Consider the following 24,216-nt stretch of genomic DNA (forward strand, 5'->3'; position numbering starts at 1 on the left):
AATAATATATTATTATATATTATAATATATAATATATTATAATATATAATTATATATAATATAATAAATAATAATAAATAAATAAATAAATTATGGTATATTTACACAATGGAATTTTATACGGCAATGAGAATAAACCAACTACAACAACACACAACAATATGAAAGGATTTCACGATGATGAGTGAAAGAAGTCAGACACAAAAGAGTATTTAAGGATAATTACAATGATATAGTTGAACATATAAACGTAATTTATGGTGTTTGAAGTCAGGACAGCGGTTACCTTTGGAGAGGAGGGAGGCAGTAGTGATTGGGAGGGAACAAGAGGAAGATTTCTGGGCTGCTGGTAATGTTCTATTTCTTGATTTTGGTGATGGCTATACTGTGAAAATTCTTCAAGTTGTACACTTACAATCTGCACACTTTCTTCCATGTACGTTATACATTATAAAAAACGTTCTTTGAAAACTGAATATGTGAGTTAAACAGCAGATTAGAACAGGTGAATCACAAACTACAAGAGAGATCTTTAAACAGCCACAACATAGCATAGATAGACACAGAAAATATGAGTCATTAATGGAAGCATAGTATAGAGTGAAAGGGGTCAGGTATAAGTCTAATTGGAATTACAAAGAAGAAACAGAATGGGTGAGAATCAATATTCGAAGAAGTAATAGCTGAGAATTTCCCAGAATCAACATGACTCAAATCCCGGATTAAAAATGTATAATAATCCTAAACAAGAAAAATAAAAAGAAAACCATACTGAATAAATTATAGTGAAACTGCAGAACTCCAAAGACAAAGAGAAAAATCTTAAAATTGGATACAGATAACAGACGATCTACAAAGGAATGAAAATTAGACTAATTCCTTTTTTTTTCTTTTGAAGATTTTCAAACTCACAGAAAAGCCAAAAAGTATAATACAATGAACACACTTACACACTCACCAGATTCACACTGTTAACATTTTGGCTGACCCACTCAAAGTTTCTGTAAACATATACATGTCCTTCCCTTTTGGGAAAATGTAGAAAGTAGGCTGCAGACAGCAGGATTCTTCATCCCAAAATTCTTGATCATGCAATTCCCAAGAACAAGAACATTCTCTATTTAACTACAACACCATTACTTCATCTAAGATTATAAACACAATTCAATAACATCATTCTGATAGAGTCCAGATGAAATTTTCCCAGTTATCCCAAAAATGTCCTCTAAAGCTTTATTTTTTCTACTTCTCCAGGATCTAATCAAGGTTTACACATTACTTTTAGATGTTGTAGCTCTTAGGTCTCTCTCAATTCAGAACATTCTCACCACTTCCCTTGGTTTTTCATGACATTGAATCATTTGAAGAGTTCAGGTCAGTTGTCCTGAAAATAATATCTCACATTCTGAACTGGTTTGACTGTTTCCTCATGATTATCAGGTCAAGTATTTCCAGGAAGAACACCACTTAGGAATGTCATTTACCTCCTGTGTACCACATTATGCCTGTAGCTCATCTGCCATTGGCAATACCAACCTTGACCATTTTGTAATTTTCCTCTTTGTAATTAATAAGTCACCTGTAGAGTAATATTTTGAGACTGGAAAGCACAATTTTTAGTGGCAACTATGAAAACCAGAAGACAGTAGAATACAACCTTTAAAGTGCTAAGAAAAATGGCTATTAAAGTAGAGCTGTATTGCCAACTAAAATATCATTGAAGAACGAAGGCAAAATAAGATATATTCTGAAATTATTATTTAATAATCTAGTAAAAACAAATTAATGGGAAGACTAAGTATACACAAAAAGAATGGTTTGCATAGAGCTTTGTTTTTTATACACTTGCCAGGGATTTAACATTTTTAGCACGTCTTGAAAAAAGTACTTTACCTGCCATCTCTGCTGAGGGCAAAAGTGACGCCATCTTTCTGGAAAGGGAGCAGCTTTGCTCTTAGTTTGTCAGGCAAAAAATCCAGCTCTTTATAAGATTCACTTGTCAAACAAGAAATCTGAGGTGTAAGAGACTTTTTTATGTTACAAACTCTAGGCATGATGATCCTAAAAACAAAGAAATCACAAAAGGGGAGGGGGGGAAATAGATATTACTAAGTACATTAGAGAATTAAACATAAATAAGTGTTAAAGTAATTATCAGTAGCCTTGATATACTATCTACATAGATATAAACTGGTTAAATCATGTTCCCAGAATAAGCTATTAAGGAAATTCAAAGTATTGAACCTAAAAGCAATTACTTAATGCACTATCTAGGAACTCTTCATCCTCTATTTCATTTATATTTCTAATTGAGCCATGATATAGCCATACTCCTGTTCTAAGCAATAAATGTATTACTGAAAAGTTATAAATCAACTAGAATTTTACAAACCGAATAATTTTTAAAATAATGGATGAATTTGTATAGAAAGATGAATTCTTTTATAATTAATCCTTTCATAAACTTACACTTTCTTTTCTTTTTTGTGTGTGTGTGTGAGGAAGATCAGCCCTGAGCTAACATCCATGCCAATCCTCCTCTTTTTGCTGAGGAAGACTGGCCCTGAGCTAACATCCGTGCCGATCTTCCTCCACTTTATGTGGGACGCCGCCACGGCATGGCCTGACAAGCGGTATACGTTGGTGTGCACCCGGGGTTCCAAACCCCGGCGGCCAGCAGTAGAGCGGGTGCACTCAACCACTACGCCACCGGACGGGCCCTTAAACTTAGATTTTCATATCACAGCTGATTTTCTAAGAATGGGGTAAAACTGCATTTTAAAAATGATCAAATACAAAGATATTAACTCCAAACTTAAAATAATCGAATTAACTCAGCATTATTAAATGAGATCGATTTTTAAATATTAAAATGAACTATTTTAAATCAGTTGAATCCACAGTAGAAACTCTGCCTGAGGGGCCGGCCCAGTGGCGCAAGCAGTTAAGCGCACGCTCTCCACTGTGGTGGCCCGGGGTTCCCCGGTTCGGATCCCGGGTGTGCACCAACGCACTGTTTGGCAAGCCATGCTGTGGCGGAGTCCCACATAAAGTGGAAGAAGATAGGCATGGATGTTAGCCCAGGGCCAGTCTTCTTCAGTGAAAAGAAAAGAAAAGAAGAGGATTGGCAGATGTTAGCAAAGGGCTGATCTTCCTCACAAAAATAAATAAATAAATAAACTCTGCCTGATTAGCATCTTTCTCATGTGTTTCCACAGATGTAATTTTAATTTTCTACCACATAAAACTTTCATATACAATTGGCCCTCGGTATCCGTGGGTTCCGCATCTGTTGATTCAACTAACTGTGGATGGAAAAGCCTACGACAGTTGCGTCCATACTGAACATATACAGACTTCTTTTTCTTGTCATTATTCCCTAAACAATACAGTATAACAATCATTTACATAGCATTTACATTGTCTTAGGTATTATAAGTAATCTAGAGGTGATTTAAAGTATACGGTGGGCCGGCCCCCTGGCTTAGCCGTTAAGTGCGCGCGCTCCGCTACTGGCGGCCCGGGTTCGGATCCCAGGCGCGCACCAAGGCACCGCTTCTCCGGCCATGCTGAGGCCACGTCCCACATACAGCAACTAGAAGGATGTGCAATTATGACATACAACTATCTACTGGGGCTTTGGGGGAAAAAAAAAAGTATACGGGAGGATGTACGTAGGTTATATGCAAATACTACTCTGTTTTATATATAGGACTGGAGCACCCGTGGATTTTGGTATCAGTGGAGGTCCTGGAACCAATCTCCCATGGATACCAAGCAACACTATATCTGTAAATTCTTAGAACTCTGCAAGAAAAAGTCCTATTAAATCACTAAATTATAAAGCTTCTCTAATAATAACAGTTTGTATTTCGATTGCACCTTTCTATCTATTTATATATAATCTCATTCCATCCCTAAAACAGCTTTCCTTTTTTCTCAATTACTTGCAGACTTATAAAACTTTAGCTCCCCTCTCCCCTAAAAAAGTAATCAACTTCTGTGTCCAATGTCTAAGAACCTCAAGAATTCAAAAAGTATTTATTAATAACAAAAAGGTACTACATGCTACAATCTAGAGAAGTAAGAACCACATACCCACAGAGCTTACATTCTTGAGGGGGAGACTAAAAATAAACAAAAAAATAAACAAGATGATTAATTACAGGAAAGTACAAACATTATGAAGAAACTTAAGAGGGTAATGGCTACCTTAGGCAGGCTGACCAGGAACGGCCTCTCTTAGGTGATGCTTGGTCTACCGTCTGAAGGATGTCAAGAGCCAGCTAGGTTCAAAACTGAGAGGAGAGCACTCCAGGCAGACAGCATCAGTGCAAAGGCCCTGAGTTAAGAAAGGACTTGGTGTTTTCTAGAAACAGAAAGGAGGCCAAGAGGGCTGAACCAAGGGAGAGAATGGAATGAGATGAAGTGACTGAGATAAGCAAGAGCCAAATCATAGAAGGCCTTGATAAGGGCTTTGGATTCTATTTTAAGAATGAAGGGAAGCCAATGGAGCTGTGCTATCCAATACACTATTAGCCAGATGCGGCTATTTAAATTTAAATAAAATTAAAAATTCAGTTCCTCAGTTGCATCAACCATGTTTCAAGTGCTCAATGGCCACATATGGCTAGTGGCTATCATACTGAACAGTGCAGAAAAAGAACATTTGCATCTTCACTGAAAGTTGTATTGCACAGCACTTACTGGAGAGGTTTAAGCAGGGGAGTGTCTTGACATGAGTACAGCCATGTTTGGCCGCTCCATTGACCTACAGCCACCAGCACAAAAAGAAATACAAAGCTGCTTTCTGTGTGGTGGGAACTGGCCTTTTCCCGGGAACTGGCCTTTCTCCCACGGAGAGAGTTGCAGGTTGTAACATTTCAAGGCTCTTGGAGCGTCGTATCACGGGATGGACTGGCCACCTATGCCGGGCTGGGACGATAACCAAAGAGAACAATGCAAGTACACAACTACTGGGCGGGGACGTTAGCCAGGGGGCTCAGTGCACGTACGCCACTGATAACCATTTGTGCATGGAAACACTAAATGCTTGCTCTGCAAACTCTGTAATTGCTTACTCTGAAAATTACTGATGGTATAAAAACTGCTGGAAACTGAGACCCGGTGAGAGTTCCACCTGTGGAAGGGACACCTTGCCCAGGACGTGTGATCCTTGCCCAGCCGCGTCTATTGACAGGACTCTCCCGGCAGTGGGGCGTGGATGTTGTGAGTAACTGATTTGATGTGAAGTAATTGATTTGATGTGTAGTAAGTGATTTGATGTGTTCTCTTTTCGGTCAACCTGGTGTTTCTCTCTCCAGTTGATTTGTGTCATTTCTCTTCAGCCGATGTGGGTGTTTTCCCTTTCCAGTCGGGCTGATGTTTTTTCCCTCTTAATATTTGACCTATTTGGATAAGTTTGCAGACTGCCGCCTTTACTATCCTCTATATAATAAAATATACCTTCAGTCCATTTGTTTGGAGTGGAAAGTGTCTTTTACGTCTCCGATCGAATCCCCGAACCTCTCATAACAGGGAGTGACACAGTCTGACTTACATTTCAAAAACTACCAATGGAGGACAAAGATAGGCAACTGGATTTAGAAATGATTTATGACTCAGACCTGTCTTATTTAGGTCCTCATAAACACCAGTGAGTGGGCATCCCTAGTACCCTCTCAACAACAACAATAAAACTGAGTAAAGAATAGACAATGGTTCAAAGAGGGCAAAGCATGAAACACATTAACAGGATGCAAGAGACAAGGCAAGAATCATCTTTGGAAGTGGAACTGGAGAGATCTGGGAAATGTATCAGAGGTAAAGCAAACAGGACTTGCTGATGGAGTACATGTGGAGAATGAGGGAAATGTAAAATCAAGATGTACATTTAGATGGAATTGATGCAATTTACTGAGATACTAAAGACTAAGGAAGAAATAGACTGAGGAGAAAAAAAATCAATAGATCTTTCAGAAATATATGAAGTTTAGGATGGCTATAAGATATGAAGTGGAAATGTCAAACAGGCTTGGAAATACATGAGTCTGGAACGCCAGGTAAAGAACAAGGCTGGATACATGTGATCGAGAGTCAACATGGCCTAGTGAATCCATGTCATTCTTTGAAGCCACCCAACATCTGAGACCCCTGCTATGTTTGGGAATATCCTCAAATTACAAATCAGAGTGGGAGTCAGACATCACCTCCCAATAGAAAAGCTGAAAACAGATTCTTGCTTTCCCAGCCTGCCTTACAGCTATTGGGTTTGCCAATCAGGTATACCCATACTAGAGTTTAATCTAGAAAGTCAAAACTCAAAGGAGCGAGGATTAGTGAAACCCATTCTGGCAAGGGTAGCAGCAGCAGAAAGAGCCACGTCCACTTTCCAGAAATAATACGGGTTCAGAAGCACTTCTCGGGGTCAGTGGTACAAGAGGAATGATATTTTAGCTTGGAACACCGCCAAGAAGCTAAGAAAAATATACAAAAACCATTTTACTATTATTTTTGCTTTTTAACATTGTAAAAAAGTTTAATAAACACTCCAAGAAAAAAAAATCTGCTAAGTTGAGGTCACATTGCAATTTATATGATTTATTTTATGACGACTGACTCTGGCACTCCATTTATAAAAACAAACAATGAAACTGAAGCCATTTTAAGACAAAATTTGTTTTAATAGAGTCACAAATAAAAAATAATTATTTAAATACAAAGATGAAAACAGTCTAAAATAGTGTGAAAATGTTTAGAAAAATTTCAAGTAAACTAAAATTATGGTGTGGCTGCCTCACTGACAATTCAAATAGGTATTTGGATACATAAAGAACTTAAAAATATGTAGTGGTGCAATCTAATTAATAGGACATGAATGTTTTAGTTAATACTCAAAGTAATTTTTAAAAAGCCCTTTCCCATTTATACTATCTTTCTAAAGTCTAAAAATGATAATGCTATAATAAAAAACATCTCATATGGGTCTGCCATATAGGTTAATCTGCTGCCAGAGGTCAGTGCTAAACAACATTACATTAATAACAGAAGACTCAGGCTTAATCTTCTTTTGAAATTATCAAGAAACTAACAGTTATAATAAACGCACATCACTAATCATGAAAACAGTAGATGAATTAGCTCAGAGATTTAGCAAAAAAGGCTTTATTTGATATATATATACTAGTTTACTTTTATTAAGGATGGGGGGCTATTAAGATGGAACTAGCAATACATAACTTTTATTATCATGTTATTAAAATTATCAACACAACAACTATTGTCTAGGGAAATTTAGTGAAAGCAAAATCTAGCAGAATTCACTTTCTAAGCAATTCTCTTGATAAGCAACACTTGAGAAGAGAATGAAGGAAAGTTTTTATTTTCAATCCTTAAGATCAAGATGGTATTTTTATAATCAACTGGGAACGAGGTACTTTCAATTGGAATTTACTGATGCATTCTTAAGTAAAAAGAACTGTCCTGGGCCGGCCCCGTGGCTTAGCGGTTAAGCGCGTGCGTTCCGCTACTGGCGGCCCGGGTTGGGATCCCAGGCACGCACTGATGGACAGCTTCTCCGGCCATGATGAGGCCGCGTCCCACATACAGCAACTAGAAGGATGTGCAACTATGACATACAACTATCTACTGGGGCTTTGGGGAAAAAAAAAGGAGGAGGATTGGCAATAGATGTTAGCTGAGAGCCGGTCTTCCTCAGCAAAACGAGGAGGATTAGCACGGATGTTAGCTCAGGGCTGATCTTCCTCACCAAAAAAAAAAAAAAAAAAAAGAATTGTCCTGAGGAGAATCAGATATTGTTAAAATATACTACCAAGAGATTTATTTTGGAAATAATAAGCAAATGGCTGATCAGGGAAATTATGTACTTTGAGGATATAATTTTGTTATTTTTATTTTTTTAATTAAGAATTTATTGGATGGGATTTATAGCAGAACAGATATAGACAGAGAGAATTAATGAACTAGAAGAGACATTAAATATAAATGGACTAGAATTGCCAATTAAAAGAAACAGATGATCATGCTGGATTTAAAAATTAATATCTACATGCTGCTTTAAAAAGACAGGTCTTAGGGGCCGGCCCGGTGGCGCAAGCGGTTAAGTGCACGCGCTCCGCTGCGGCGGCCCGGGGTTCGCTGGTTCGGATCCCGGGCGCACACCGACGCACTGCTTGGTAAGCCATGCTGTGGCGGCGTCCCATATAAAGTGGAGGAAGATAGGCACAGATGTTAGCCCAGGGCCGTCTTCCTCAGCAAAAAAAGAGGAGGATTGGCGGATGTTAGCTCAGGGCTGATCTCCTCACAAAAAAAAAAATAAATAAAAAATAAAAAGACACGTCTTAAAGAGAAAGATTCATAAACACTGAATGTAAAAGAATGGAAAAAGGCATATTATGCATGCCAAGACATAGATGGTATAGCTTTATTAACATAAGACAACATATATTGAAAGCTAAAAAACATTATTAGAAATAAAAAAGGGTATTTTATAATGAAAAAAGTTGTAATATACTTGAAAGAAACCACAGTCTCAAAATATATAAAAATATATGGCAAAAGAGAAATAAAAGGAAAATTTGACAGAAACAAAGCAACAAAGGAGAATAGCCAAATCTATAACTATAGAGGGAGATTTTAATACACCTCTCTCAGTAATTGATTATACAAGCAGACTAAAAATCTATAAGGATATGGAAGATTTGAAGAACACAATAAACAAACTTGAGCCCTTTGGTGCAATGATAGAAATATACTTTTCAAGTTCGTCCTATGAAGCCAGCCTATCTCACAAGCATATTACACAAAACAAATACATACAAGCCATTTTCTCATATTCATAGGTAAACAAAATATTAGCAAAGCAAATATAGCAATAAATTAAAAGGCTAAGATATCAAGACTAAAATGAGTTTGTTTTAGGAATGTAAGGCCGGTTCAACATTCAAAGCTCAATCAATGACAAGCGGATCCTAAAATTCAGGTGGAAATGGAAGGGACCCAGAATATCCAAAACAATCTTGAAAAAGAACAAAGTTGGAGGACGCATAGTTCCTTATTGTAAAACTTACTATGAAGCTACATAATCAAGACAATGCAGTACTAACACAATGACAGAAGGATAGATCAATGGAATAGAATTGAGAGCACAGAAATAAACCCTTACATTTATGGTCAGTTGATTTTTGACAAGGGTGCCAAAACAATTCAGTAGGAAAAGAATAGTCTTTTCAAGAAATAGTGCTGAGGCTGGCCCTGTGGCTTGGTGGTTAAGTGCGCGCGCTGGTGGCCCGGGTTCGGATCCCGGGTGCGCATCGAGGCACCACTTCTCTGTCCATCCTGGGGCTGAGTCCCACGTACAGCAACTGGAGGGATGTGCAGCTATGACATACAACTATCTACTGGGGCTTTGGGGGGAAAAAATAAAATAAATAAAATCTTTAAAAAAAAAAAGAAATAGTGCTGGGACTAGATACCTACATATAAAGAATGAAGTTGGACCCCTAACTCATACCATATACAAAAATTAACTGAAAATAGATCAAAAACTAAAATGTAAGAGCTAAAATTACAAAACTCTTAAGAGAAAGCATAAGAGTAAATCTTCATGACCTTGGGTTATACAATGGTTTCTTAGATACAATGTCAAAAATAAAAGCAACAGAAGAAAAAGATAGATAAATTAGACTTCACCAAAATTAAAAACTTCAGTGTTGCAAATAATACCATCAAGAAAGTGAAGACAGAGTCAGGAAGGATGCTGGTGTTGAGGAGAATAACTACCATGGCTTCCAATGCTTTGAGGAAACCTCAGATGCATGGGCTTCTGGCCAAGTGTCTGCGATTTCATACTGTTAGAGCGTTCATTGTATCCCTGCGGGTTGTGGCTTTCTGTAAGTTTGCTATGGCTGAACCAAGAAAGAAGGCATATGCAAATTTCTAGAGAAATTATGATTCCATGAAAGATTTTAAGGAGATGAGGAAGGCTAGTATCTTTCAGAGTGCAAAGTGATTTTGGAATGTAAAGAATTTCTTTGGATTGAGTTCCATGGAAGTTTGTCACTCATTGACCTGTGTTCCTGAACTATGAAACATAAATATTCAGGCTAAGGAATAGCTTCTCTTGATGAATAAACAATTAAGAAATATGTGGGGGGAAAAAGTGAAGACAACTCATAAAAGGGGAAAAAATATTTGCAAATTATATCTGACAAGGGACTGGTATCCAGAATATATAAAGAACAATTACAACTCAATAATAAAAAGACAACACAATTTAAAAATGGGCAAAAGATCTAAATAGACATTTCTCCAAAGAAGAAATACAAATGGCCAAAAGCACAGGAAAAGATGTTCAACATCATTAGTAACAAGGGAAGTGAAAATCAAAACCACAATGAGATACCACTTCATACCCAGTAGGATGGCTAAAATCAAAAAGACAGATAATAACAAGTGCTAGCAAAAGTATGGAGAAATTAGAACCCTCAAACACTGCTTGTGAAAATGTATAAAAGTGTAGCTGCTGTGGAAAACAGTCTGAAAGTTCATCAAAATGTTAAAAATAATTACCATAAGACCTGGAAATTCCACGCCTAGGAGTATACCCAAGAGAAATGGAAACATACGTCCACACAAAAACTTGCACACAAATTTTCATAGCTGCACTCTGCATAATAGTTAAAAAGTAGGAACAACCTAAATGTCCATCAACTGATGAATCAATATAGAAAATGTGGTATATTCATACAATAGAGTATTATTTGACAATAAAAACGAATGAAATACTGATATATGCTACAACATGCATGAACTTGGAAAACATTATGCTAAGTGACAGAAGCCACTCACAAAGGACCACATATTGTGTGATTCCCTTCATATGAAAGGTCCAGACTAGGCAAATGCATAGAAACAGAAAGTAAATGAGTGGCTGGTTACCTAAGGCTGGAGTCAGGGCAAGTGGTGGGGGGACAATGGGGGGAGGAGAATAGAGAACAACTGCTAATGAGTACTGGGTTTCTTTTTATAGTGATGAAAATGTTCTAAAATTAGATTATGATGGTGGTTTTACAACTCTGTGAATATATCAAAACCCAAAGAATTGTAAAATGAGTGAATCTTCTGGTATGTGAATTATATCTCAATTAAGCTGTTAAAAAATGTATTGTGAAGAAACCTTAATCAATGTAATTCTCAACAATAACAAAGCAAAGAAGAAAATTCGTATGGTCATCTCAATAGCGGGGGGAAAAAGCATCTGATAAAATTATAAATCCATTCAGAGCAAAAGCTCCCTGACACAGGAAAAACAGGAGAGAATTTCCTTCACATGATGAAAGATTTTTACCAAAAACCTTCAGCAAACATTATACTTAAGGTAAAATGTTGAAAGCTTTCCCTGCAAGATCAGAAAACACACAAATATGCCTACTATCTCCAATTTTATTTAACTGTGGAATCAGACCAGTTGAATACGGCAAAAGGAAAAGGAGAAAACAAGAAAAGAAAAATAATAAAATTTTAAATAATGAATGGCATAACAGGATTATGTATTTAGAACAAAAATAATCTACAGATAACTAGCAGATTTATAAGTAAATTTAGTAAGGTTGACGAATACATGATCAATATACACAATCGTGTTCCTCTACAATGGCAAAAACCAGAAAATAAAATTTTAAAATTGATACCATTCTCAAGAGTATCAAAAAAATTCAAATTTCAGAAATCTAATAAAAAGATGTACAAGACTTATACACAGAAAACTATAAAAGAGTTTTGAAAAAAATTAAGGAAGACCTAAAACAAATAAGTGGTAACTCTGTTAATAGACTGGAACTGATTACAATATAAACAAACTCTTGAGATGATGTCACATGCCACTGAAACAACATGAACACCAGCAAAAACAGGCTCAGTTAGCTCTGAAGGTGGAGAAAGAACTAATATTTCTGGAGTGCCTATCATACAATAGTGTCCATTACATGCCAAGAACTTGGACATATGCTATCTCATTTAATCCTCCTAAGAACTCTATGAAACAAGTACTGTATATCTTGTTTGCTAATGAGGAAACTATGACACAGTGGGGGAGAAAGCCAGGATTCAAATGCAAGTTTGTATGGCTACAAAGCCTAAAAAGAAGTAAAGCTTCATCCAAAGATTTAAAACACAAACAAAAATCAAACAAACAAACAAACAAATCTTGGCTTGATGTATGCTTCTAGGAAGAGGGAGTATACATACAGTCACTCAGAAAAACAGTTTCACAATTCTTAAATAACTAAACAGGCAACTACCATGTGACCCAGCAATTGTACTCCTGGGCATTTATCCTAGAGAAATCAAAACTTATGTCCACATAAAAACTTATTTATGAATGTTTACAGTAGTTTTATTCATAATACCCAAAAACTGGAAACAACCCAGATACCCTCCAATGGGTGAATGGTTAAACAAACCGTGGTACATCTATATCATGGAATACTACTTAGCAATAAAAAGGCACAACTGAAACACACAACAATCTGGATGAATCTCCAGAGAATTATCCTGAGTGAAAAAAGTCAATTTCAAAAGGTTCCATATTGTTTGATTCCATTTATACAACATTCTTGAAATGACAAAATTATAGAAATGGAGAACAGATTAGATTAGTGGCTACCACGGGTTAAGGTGGGGCGGGATAGAGGTGGTTGTGGGTATAAAAAAGCAACGTGTGGGATCCTTGTGGGATGGAAATGTTCTCTATCTTGATTGTGTCAATATCCTGGTTGTAATATTGTACTATAGTTTTACAAGATGTTACCATTGGGGAAAACTGGGTAACGAATACACAAGATCTTTTTGCATTATTTCTCACAACTGCATGTGAATTTACAATGATCTCAAAATAGTAATTTAAAAATATTTTAAATGTTAATTTTAAAAAATGGAAAAAACACACACTCTGGCTTAACACATACCAATGAATCTGAAAGTCTGGGATAATGAGGTCCAAAAAGATAAAGCTCCAACATCATGTAGCTAGTGGCAGAGGTAAGACATATATCTGGGTCTTTGCTCCCTTTTCAACACAGGAATGCTCCACAGGGCTAAATCCCAGTGAAAATATATATATTTTTTTGTGTGAGGAAGATCAGCCCTGAGCTAACATCCGATGCCAATCCTCCTCTTTTTTGCTGAGGAAGATTGGCCCTGGGCTAACATCCGTGCCCATCTTCCTCCACTTTATATGGGATGCCACCAGAGCATGGCTGGACAAGCGGTGTGTCAGTGTGCGCCCGGGGTTCCAAACCTGTGAACCCCAAACTGCCGAAGCGGAGTGCGCGCACTTAACTGCTGCGCCACTGGGCGGGCCCCGAAAATATCTATATTAAGTAGTCAAAATATTTGCTCTGTAAAGAATTATAGTTAAAAAATAAATAAGAATCTAATGAATTCCATTCCTGAATTTCATTATTGCAGGCATTCAACAAAAATATATTCCGGTGTTTACATGGAACAGACATCGCTCTAGACTCTGGATATATAATAATAAAGAAAGAGATGTAGTTTTGAAGAAATACTATAAGGAAAGTACTAGGTGTTAAGGGAGCATATAAGAGGGACTCAGTTTTCAGATTTGGCGGTTTGGAAGGCTTCCTAAAAGATACATACACAAAGCTGAGACCTGAAGAATAAATAGACAATAACCAGATGAGAAGTATATATAAAGGCCCTGAATTGGAAGTAAAAGGAGAGCAGGAAGGAATTCTCAGTCTTCATCCTACTGGACCTATCAGTAAATCATTCCCTCCTCATTAAATCACTTTATTCACTTAGATCCTAGAATACCACATCCTCATGGTTTTTATCCTACATCACTGGTCATTCCTTCTCAGTCTAAACTTTTGCTGGGGGCCCGCCCCGTGGCTTAGGGGTTAAGTGTGCGTGCTCTGCTGCTGGCGGCCCGGGTTCGGATCCCGGCGCGCACCAACACGCCGCTTCTCCGGCCATGCTGAGGCCACGTCCCACATACAGCAACTAGAAGGATGTGCAGCTGTGACATGCAACTATCTACTGGGGCTTTGGGGGAAGAATAAATAAATAAATAAATAAAATTATAAAAAAAAAATAAACTTTTGCTGGTTCTTCCTCATCTCCCTATCCTCTTAATGTTAGAGTGTACTAGGGCTCACTTATCCTTTGCTCTATCCTTTAGAGATCTCATTAGTCTCATAGCTTTAAATACTACCTCTACGCCAATGTCTCCCACATTTATACATGGAGACCACACCTCTCCTGAACTTCAGATTTGTATATCTAACCACACATCTCTACCTAGCAGTGTAATAGGCATCTCCAACTTAACATGACCAAAACTGAACTTTAGATCTTTCTCTCAAACCGTATTCCATTCAGTCTTCCCCATTTCATCCTTCCAGTTGCTCATAACAATTCCTTGACACCTCTCTTTGTCTTATACTGTATCCAATCCATCAGCAACTCCTGTTGGCTCTACATTGAAAATATACCCAGAATTCCACCATTTCCTACCACCTCAGAATCTGCTCTCCTGATCTGAGCCACCATCATCTCTAGTCCAAATTCCTGCAAGAACCTGACATCCCAGCTTCCACCTCGTTCTCTACATTCTCCTCTCATTAAAGCAGTCAGAGAGATACTTGGAAAGAGGAAGTCTGACTGATATTGTTCTCAGAACTCCTCAGTGGCTCCCAATTTTACTCTGATAAAAGCTCTATTAATGGTTTATAAGCCCTTCTACAATCCGTCCCTCTCCACCTTACTTTTTCCTGTTACCTCTCCACCTCCCTTTTTCCTCTCTGTCACACTGAGGTCCTTACACTTTCGTGCTTTGGACTCTGCACTAGCTGGTCCAAATAGCCTATACCCCTCTTCCCCCAGATACACACACGGCTACTTTCCTTGCTTCCTTCAAGAGTCTTTTCCGAAATGTCAATTTCCCAATGAAAACTTAACTTGATCACCTTATTTAAAATTGCAACTCTCGTGCTGCTTCAGCAGCAAAAATATTAGAACAATACAGAGAAGATTAGCATGGCTCCTGCACCAGGATGACACACAAATTCACGGATTGTTACATATTTTTGAGGGAGAGAATTTTAAAGTAAATGTGGCAAAATGTTAACAATATGTGATTCTGGGTCAAGGGCATATGGGAGTTCTTTCCACTATTCTTCTGACTTTCTGTATGTCTTATACTATTTCAGAATAACAGCTAAAAATTTTAAAAACAAAAAACAAACAAAAAAATTGCAACTCCCTATTATCTCTTCCATGCCCTACTTTTTCTGTCTTGATAGTACTTATCACCTTGTAAAACACTATATAATTTAGTTATTATGGTTTTTGTTTATTGTCTATCTCACCCCACTAGAATGTAAGCTCTACAAGGGCAGAGATTTTTGTCTGTTTTGTTTCCTGGTGTATTCCATGCACCTAGAGCACTGTCTGGCACTAAGCGTTCAATATTATTTGTTATATTAAAGCTTCAAAGGACAGACGCATCACGATTAGAGAGTCTAGAGGTAGAATAGTTCCTAGAGATGAGAAAGTATAAGGTGGGACCATAGGAGTGCATGGCTGAACTAGTGTGGAAATAAAGTTCACAGCAGACAGACAGTCCAGGAACTAAGAAACTAGCAGGTTGTGCCAGCTGGGCTGTACATTCGAATGCAGAGGTCATTCTAGGTAGACAGAAAGACAGTAAGCCAAGTTCAAGTTACAGCAAGGAAAATGGGGACACAGTTTGCAGAGTGATTAAGATCAGAGGGAGATAGTTTATTAAATATGAATTAGGGCTCTATATTAGGATATTAGGGTATTAGAATACCCTAGAAATTTCTAAGATAGAAAGGAGGCCTACATATGGAAAATTCTTCCTAATACATACTATCAGGCAAATCTTCTGTTCAATTTAAAAACAAATTCAGTTAATCTACATAACTAAAGTTTATAAATTCATCCTAGTCAAACAAAAATTGTCAGTGGAATGGTTCTAATTACTATGGCAATTTGACTACATATACAACCAGTAAATGTTGTGAAAATGAAATATCTTAAACAAATCTGGGGTGAGCTATGATAAAGATTTGATTACTCACTCCTCCTCTCATCCCACTGATAATAGGAGGCAGCTGGACAAAGGTAAAGGAAGAGGACTAGAAGCTAACAGCCTCAGTAAATGCCTTTCCCCAGTTAAGCAAGCACAGAAGTAACCATGTAATAATATAGGTAATTTCAAGTTCCTTTTTGGAAATACAAATTTGGCTTGAATAAACTGCCAGTTCCTACAAGTGGTGAATATGGAGGTTTATTGGACTCCCCTGCTTTAAAGTACATGGATTCTAGAAACCACAGACTCATATACAAAAAAGTTTGTGATTATGAGTTTGAAAATGGAGTGAATGAAGATATCTACCGATCTACTCAAATATTTTCTTTTTTTTTTTTTTAAAGATTTTATTTATTCATTTTTTTCCCCCCAAAGCCCCAGTAGATAGTTGCATGTCATAGGTTCACATCCTTCTAGTTGCTGTACGTGGGACTCGGCCTCGGGTTGGACGGAGAAGTGGTGGCTCGGGGCACGCCCGGGATCCGAACCCGGGCCGCCAGCATCAGAGCGTGCTCACTTAACCGCCAAGCCACGGAGCCGGCCCTACTCAAATATTTTCAAAGTGATTATATACAAAGTCATATAGTACTTAATCACAGAAACTCTTCAGATTTGATCAGGACTTGGGAATGTACCTATTTCATACTTCAATATACTCCATGCTTACATAGTGTACATTCTATTTACATATTTATATCTGATATAGCTATACTTATAAATTGTCAGTAAGCTGCAACCTAAATTTAATAAACTGAAGTCACGTTTTTGTCAGTAAAATTGAATATCCTAAAATGATAAAAGAGCAATTTCAATAAATTATAGAACTATATAATATTTGAAAAATCACTTATGGGGCTTTAAAAACTGTCATATCTAATATCTAATTACTTTAAAAGCAAGCACACTAGAATCTTTCATTCTATAGGCAACTGTTTTCAGAATAATGATAAAATAACTCCCACTGATTGAGTGATCTCCTGTGAGGCACTACACTAGGCAATTTTAGAAAATCTCCTGTAATTCTCAATACAACTCATAAAGATAAACATTATTATCCTCATGTTAAGGAAAAGAAAATTAAGGTTCAGAGGTGTTAAATAATTTATCACAAGTTGGCAACCGGTGATATTAAGCCTGGAATTCAGACTGGTCTAATTTAAAAGTCTGAATTTTTGCCATTATGCAACACTGCCTCTTAAAATCACTCATTCAACAAATACTTATTGAGTGCCTATTATGTACCAGGCATTGCAGAGGTACCAATACAAAGATGAATTTGTGCCATTGTAGCCTCACCTCCCAGCCCAATCTAGGACCAAATAAGAGTTATAAGCAAATAACTGCAAGACAATGCCATGAGCGCTATGAAAGAAGTAGAGATAAGAGTACCATACACAAGTGGGAGTGTTGACTCTGTGTAAGGCAGCAAGCAATCAAAGGCTTCACTTAGGAGGAAAAATGCTTGGTACATAGTAGACCTCATATAAATATTTGATGTAACTTAAGTTGAAACTTGAAGGAAGAGTGGAGTTTGCAGATGGAGAATCAAGATAACAATATTCTATGGAAAAAGAAGCCATATTTGCAAAAACACAAGTTTCAGAAACTTAAGCAGTTTTATATAGCTAAAAAATAAGATTCTTCTGACAAATGGTAAAGAAGTAAAAACAGGTCAGGTCACGGAGGTTCTTAAACGTGATGCTAAAAGAGTTTAGACTTCATTCCATAAGAAATTGAGAGCCTTATCAGGCTGCTATTTTATAAAGATTATCTTGTCAAATTTGGAAGAACGGATGTGGGAGCAAGGACAACCTTTTAAAAAGCTACCACAAATAATCCAGGTAGTACAATTTATAATATCTTAGCTTCAGACTCCTATATCTAATTACCTACCTGACATTTTCGATATCTCATAGATATTTCTAGCCTAAATGTCCAAAACCAAAGTCTTGATTTCTCCACCAAACTTGTACGTTCCCTGCCCAATCTCCCAGTAATAGTACAATCATGCAAGTTGTACTCAAACCAGCAAACTAGGTTCATTTTTTATTTCGCCCACTAAAATAATTTAAACTAAAAGCAGCATTAAAAAGTTAAAAAGACAAATTTCAAAATGGGAGTAAAGGCTTGCAAAATATGTGGCACAGAGTTAATAACCTAAGAAGTCATTTCTTTAAAATTATTGAGACAGTAACAGATAACAACTGGCAACTCGAAAGAGATTAAATTAATTGAAAATAATGTAACTATACATCAGCTAGGAATTGGTTATTTTAGAGATATACAATTAAATACCAGATAGGCATCAAAAATGATAATATTGATATTTATTCGGTCATATACACAGCCTATTGCTGAGTTAAAAAAAAAAAAGTTAACTAAAGAGTAAAGTTGTATGATACCATTCATTCTGTACGTAGAGAGATATCTGTAAGGTTAGTGACCAAAATTTAACAGTGGTATCTCTGGGTAACAGGATTACAGATGACCTTTACTTTTTCTTTTATATTTTCCTGTGTGTTTAAATACAATGACTATATATTAAGTCCATGGCAAAGGATGGCTCAAAAGAAAAAGTGACGGCCATCATTCGTTCCAGAACTCTGGGATGGAATTTTACGTTTCTTTCTTACTATGTGTCTAGCACATATTGGGGAGTTAATAAATTTTTAAGAGGTAGGATGAGCAGCGGTTAAAAGCTCAGGAATCAGACACACCTGAATATGAATCTCAGCTCCAAAATTTACTGATCAGGGCCTTAACGTCTTATTTAACTTCATTGAGCTCCAATTTCTTCAACTATAAAAGGTCAGGTAACAATACTTGCAGATTGTTGCAGGGAAAATAAATGCACTTAAAGCACTTAATATCATTCCTCACTCAGAGGAAACACTCAATAAAATGATGGCCATCAGTACTATTTATTGACTTGATTTATACTGGAAGAGCTCAGGACAAAAAAAAATTTAAGCATCTATAGAAGACTATACCGCTAAATTATACTGAAAATCCCAACTGCATTAAAAAGCAAGACACAACACTTTGCCTAGTGGACCCACAACACTGTTTGGCTGAAAGGTATGGTTAGATTCCTATATCCAGAAGGATCACACTATAAAATTTATCATCTAGTTGATGCATAAACACCACTCACGAGTATTGGATACAGACTTATTAGTGCTTCCATAATAAAAAAAAAGGAGAAAATGCATATTTTAATCCACAGGCAGAACGCAAAGAGGAGTTCGAATAAACGCACAAAACATGACTAATGAAGACGACTTAAAAAGAGATTAAAACAACGGATAACATTACCATTAATTTTGTTTGGCCTCTGTCTTCCTCACTACTTTTGGACAAGGGGCCTGTCTTTTTTGGCACTGCTCTAACCCCAAAATCTGGTACAGTGCCTAATACAGTGTAAGTGCTCCATAAATCTTTACAAGATGATTTATAAGACAAAGTCTCGGTGAAACCACAGGGAAACCTAAGTTACAATTTATCTGAGAAAATCTCAGTCAAAATGGGGAAAAGAATTTAAGTATGAAAGTCATCACGCTTGGGGAGGAAGGCCTTTTCTGATAACTCCTTCTGCATCTCCTTTCCTCAATGAGTTTCCCAAGGTACCTCAAAGGGAACGTCCAACAGCATATAATTACAGTCAACTTTACATCCCGACCGGGCATAAAGCAGGACCTAATGGCTCAGCTTATTAGGCTATGAGCTCCGAAGCCTTTAGAATGATGTCTTTATTTATCAGTGTATTATAGTTGGCACCCTGCCGCCACTTGTTTGATTTATGCTTTATTCAAAAAAAGAATGGTAATGGGACCATTCTTCAGTATCAATCCTGAGCCTTTCTGTAGACTTGCTCCTTCAAAGCAGCCTTTAGAAGGGTTTGTAAAAGTGGGAGGAGTTAGCTCAGAACTTCTGAGCTCGTTCTTTTTAGTCAAACTGGCGACGTGAAGCCATGCTGCAGGCACAGCGGCTGAAGGCATTAGAGGTACCCTCCATAAATAAATGGGTGCAATCTAATAGTGAGCAAGTCAAAAGACAAGAAAAATGGGACTCCGGGATTCAACACTAGGGGTGGAGAACGGCACTACGGATTTCAGAAATACCCGCATCCCATTTCACCCACTCTTTCTTAAAATGCAATTAAATTCCGTTCAACTTGCAATCTCTCACGAAAGAAACTACCGACTTGCCCGCCACGCCACTCCCAGACGGCCACACCTGGTGTATTCGCTGCAGAATCTCCAACTCCCGCCACAGCTTTAGCATGTGTCCGCCCGAAAGCGGAAGTGACTTCAAAGGGCCAAACTGAAAGAGAGTACAAACAACTGGAATCTAAAACCCCTACAGTGTTCTGACAAAACTCTTCTGACTACCCTTCCATGCCTTCTCTCTTCTATTAGGGCGGCGAAAAGAATTCACCACAGCCTTTTGGCAACTAGTTCCCCGCCCCACACTCCAAATCTTTCAAAAGTTCGTCCCTTCTCATTGGCCAACCAGGCGGCATGGCTACCTCCCGGGAACTACAATTCCCGTCAGGAGTGGCGGGAAGTAAACGGAGAAAAGGATATGCGCGAGGGCAAAGCACATTGGGAACTGTAGTCGCTCCAGACCCAAAAGGGCAATCACCCCGCCTTCTCCAACTGAGGCTGGAGAAACCAGGTGTTGGGCTTAGAACCCGTTACCGCCAAGGGGAGGAGCCAAGCCCTTAAGCAGCATTCCTCACTTCCCTCCACATGGAGGATGAAAATTTTCCTTTACTCCTATAAAGCACTATAAATACTCTTTGAAGACATATGGTTGTTTTCCCAATATCTCCAGGTTAGTAAAAACTCCCACAACTCCCCCACCTTAGGCTCCAACTCGTGGGAAAAGGTGGCTCTTTCACAAGTGGGCAAAATGGCTGTCCTCATAGTTTTACCATTGGTTGTCCTTTACGTCCTTCAAGGGCGGTTATTTACCACCGATTGGCTCTTTTTCCCTTGAGGGTGGAGGAAGACTTGGCACTGCTCTCTCGTGGCCCGGGAGGATATGAAGGGGCGGAGAGAAGGCAGTTTGTTCAGGTGTGATTGGATGATTCCCATGTCACTCAGAAGATGTACAACCTATGATTTGTGGACTGCCCCCCAAAGAGAGCGAAGAGGCGGGGCTAGTGCGTGATGGGAAGGGGCGGGATTCTGCCAGTCGCGGCTGCCGCTGGAGCCGGTGTCCGGGCTGGTGATGGGGTTAATTCTTTTTCGTAAGATTCTTACTTGCACCCACCCAGCCCCGCCGTCGCCCCGCCGCGCCGCGCTCCAACCGCCTCCTCCTCCTCAGTAACGCGGGTAAGAGATGCCCTCCCCTCCCCCTTCCAACTCCCCGGGAATAACGCGCCTCGCTCCCCTCCCCCGCCCGCCAACCGGTAGCGCTAACGGAGAAGGAGGCAGGCAGGGGAGAGACGTGGTGTGTGAGACGGTGGCCTTCCCCGCCGAGCCGTCGGCGCTCCAGCCTGGGCCCCGCCGAGGTGCTGCTGCTACCGGCCCGCCGGGAGGTCGGGTTCCGAGGGAGCTCGGCTCGCCTGGCCCGCCGCTGCGGCTGCAGCTGCATCCACTACCTTGTGCCCACCGCCCCCACCCGGCCATGTGAAAAGCAAACCCCTCGAGGCCTAGCGGAGGAGGCAGGGGAAAGGTTCCCGAGTCCCTGCCATGGCTGCTGCTGCCCTTGCAGCCCCAGGGACTCGGGAACCAGCCACAGCAGGCCTGCCAGGAGCGGGTGCCGTGCATGGCTCTGTTCTCTCGGGGGGCTGGCGTCGGAGCCCCGGGCTCCCCGGCCCACCACACGGCCCCGGCCCCAAAGGAGAATTTTTAGAAAGGAAATAAGGCTTTCCGACCGGTTAGTGAAATGTAGGTACATTTGCCTTTGGTACCAGAGAAAGCACCGTGGGGATGTTGAAAAGAAAGTTGAATGACTGTCAGTGCCACGGACCCCGGGGATCAGATTTACACATATTATGGTTGAGCCTTTGCCTTTCCCCAACATCCATGTGTGTTTGAAGTTTTTTATGGTTGTTCTCTTATTTATTTATTTATTTATTTTTTGTTACTAGGTGCAGAGGAGAGTGCCTCTGTTCTTTGAGTTTGCTTTTATGTAGAATCTTAAAGTGTTGAGGGTATCATGCTCCGTGTTGAGTTGTCCTGGGATAGTAAGTCAACAGAGTAAAAGGTGAAGAGATGCTTTCTAAAATAGTAAGGCTTAGGAAATAGCAGATGATTTTTCTCATAAGATTTTCCAGGAAAAAAAAAATGTACATATGTATCTCTCCAAGGTTACAGTTTGCTTAATTGTAATTCTGAAGAAACTTTTTGCTTTTAGCTTAAATTTCATTGATTACAAGAACTTTTGAGTAATGAAAAGATGGTTAAAGTCAAACTGGAAGCCCATCTATTTATAATATTTGAAGCAGTAAGATCTATGTAATATTTAATATGGTAGGATACTAGTATGACTAGAATGATGGGACACGCCTCAGTTTAACAAAATTTGGCATATTTGGCTGTATTTGAGAGAATGCTGCTTCTTCACATGTTGAGTGCTCATCTTTTCACTCCCTGCTTTTTTGTGTAGGTGAATGTGTCTTTAAATAATGGATTCTAAAATTTGTAGTAGATATGTCTGTAATCAGAGATAAAAATCTAGGCCCACTTCTGAGGCTTATTTGTTACCAAAATAAACTTGGGTTCTGAAGAAATATCTGAATTTTGACTGTTAGGCTGTTTCTTCAGAATCTGGGAAGACTATACCGGCTTAATTGATCTTCCATATTCCATAACTAATACACCTAGATAGCAAAGTCACATAGATCCGTAGATTCAGGACCTGGAAAAAATTTGGATGTGTGTTAAAATTTAAAAAAAGAAACACATAATCCTGAAAGGTAAGTCCCCTCAGCTCCCCGCAAAGTATCCCTAGCATACATCGCTCAGCATAAGCGTTTTCTGAAACTTGTTGGTTAATTGATAAATTCTGTAATTGATGCTTTTAGATCTCATGTGCTTCATGTACAGAAAGGGCTGGTGAAAATATAGGAGGCTTCTACATTCTCTTATTAGCTGTTGGACCCCTCTATGAGCCTCAGTTCAGTTTCTTCATCTATAAAATGGGGATGATAATGCTTAACTCATGGAGTTGTGAGGATTAGAGATGAAGTATGTAAAGCCACTAGCATTGTTAACTTGTTTTCATGCATATTAAGAGAATAAGTTTGTTATTCACACGCACAAGGTGTTGCTGCAGCCTCAGAAAGTGTTCTGTTAGTGAGGAAGTACTATGGGGGTTTTCATTTATATAGTGACTTTTAAGTGCAGCTAGCCATTTTCAAAGTGAAAGGTATGTGGGACGTTGGTCGTAAGGTACGGAAGAGTTGCTTGTTTTATAGAAGATTTTTTGTTTTGCATTAAAATGCATGTGTTGGTGGAATATATTTCAAATGGATTATCTGGAATAAAAGTATATGGTAAATTACTGTTGTTGTTAGTGTCATGGAGTTGATTCCAACTTCTGGTGACCCTGTATACAGCCGAGCAGAACCCTGGTTGGTCTTTTTGCACCATCCTTTCACCTTCAGGTGCTATATCAGACAATGCTCTGCTGCTATTCGTAGGGTTTCCTGGCCATTTTTTCCAGAAGTGGGTGGCCAGGTCCTTCTTCCTAGTCTTGTCTGAGTCTGGAAGCTCCGCTGAAACCTGTCCACCGTGGGTGACCCTGCTGGTGTTGGAAATGCTGGTGGTATAGCTTTCAGCATCACAGCAACACATAGTCGCCACAGTATGTAGAGATAAATTATTGTAATATCTTTTAAATTTTATTTAGCTGATATGTGTTTCAAGATCTCGTTTATATAGTTACTGTCCATATTCATTGTGCTACCAGGCTATTGGCAAGGAACAGTTGAAGTCTTTAACACAGAGTCAAGATTAAGCAAGTCATTTGAGTTCATTATGGCCATAGGCTAAGTTTTATTGCTGTTTTTAATTCTCATTATTGATCAATACTTGATGGTTTCT

The 24,216-nt window shown here is 38.6% G+C and overlaps 2 protein-coding genes and 2 pseudogenes across 10 annotated transcripts in view; 3 read left to right on the forward strand and 1 right to left on the reverse strand.

The window, feature by feature from the left end:
- The window catches only part of ZRANB3 (zinc finger RANBP2-type containing 3), a 240,023-nt gene extending 219,323 nt beyond the window's left edge, over window positions 1-20,700 (reverse strand). Inside the window, exons 1-2 of one of the 2 annotated variants that reach the window (XM_058548870.1) lie at window positions 20,396-20,700; window positions 1,894-2,061 (exon numbers count right to left, since the gene is read on the reverse strand). In XM_058548870.1, the coding sequence (XP_058404853.1) occupies window positions 1,894-2,054 (161 nt within the window). In that variant the 5' untranslated portion in view covers window positions 2,055-2,061; window positions 20,396-20,700. Of the gene's footprint in view, window positions 1-1,893; window positions 2,062-20,395 lie in introns of those variants that run through there. The other variant, XM_058548871.1, reaches the window with a different exon arrangement.
- Window positions 9,803-10,124, forward strand: LOC131410682 (cytochrome c oxidase subunit 6C-like; annotated as a pseudogene).
- On the forward strand, window positions 15,035-15,133 carry LOC131411079 (U6 spliceosomal RNA; annotated as a pseudogene).
- A 673-nt stretch (window positions 20,701-21,373) lies between the features above and the next one.
- The window catches only part of R3HDM1 (R3H domain containing 1), a 181,945-nt gene continuing 179,102 nt past the window's right edge, over window positions 21,374-24,216 (forward strand). For 3 of the 8 annotated variants that reach the window (XM_058548883.1, XM_058548872.1, XM_058548875.1), the window contains exon 1: window positions 21,375-21,498. The gene's annotated coding sequence lies outside the window, so the exon portion shown is untranslated. Of the gene's footprint in view, window positions 21,499-24,216 lie in introns of all 8 variants that reach the window. The other 5 variants (XM_058548877.1, XM_058548878.1, XM_058548876.1 and 2 more) reach the window with 3 other exon arrangements.

This window comes from Diceros bicornis, chromosome 10 (assembly GCF_020826845.1).
Source record: "Diceros bicornis minor isolate mBicDic1 chromosome 10, mDicBic1.mat.cur, whole genome shotgun sequence".
Taxonomy (NCBI): Eukaryota; Metazoa; Chordata; class Mammalia; order Perissodactyla; family Rhinocerotidae; genus Diceros; species Diceros bicornis.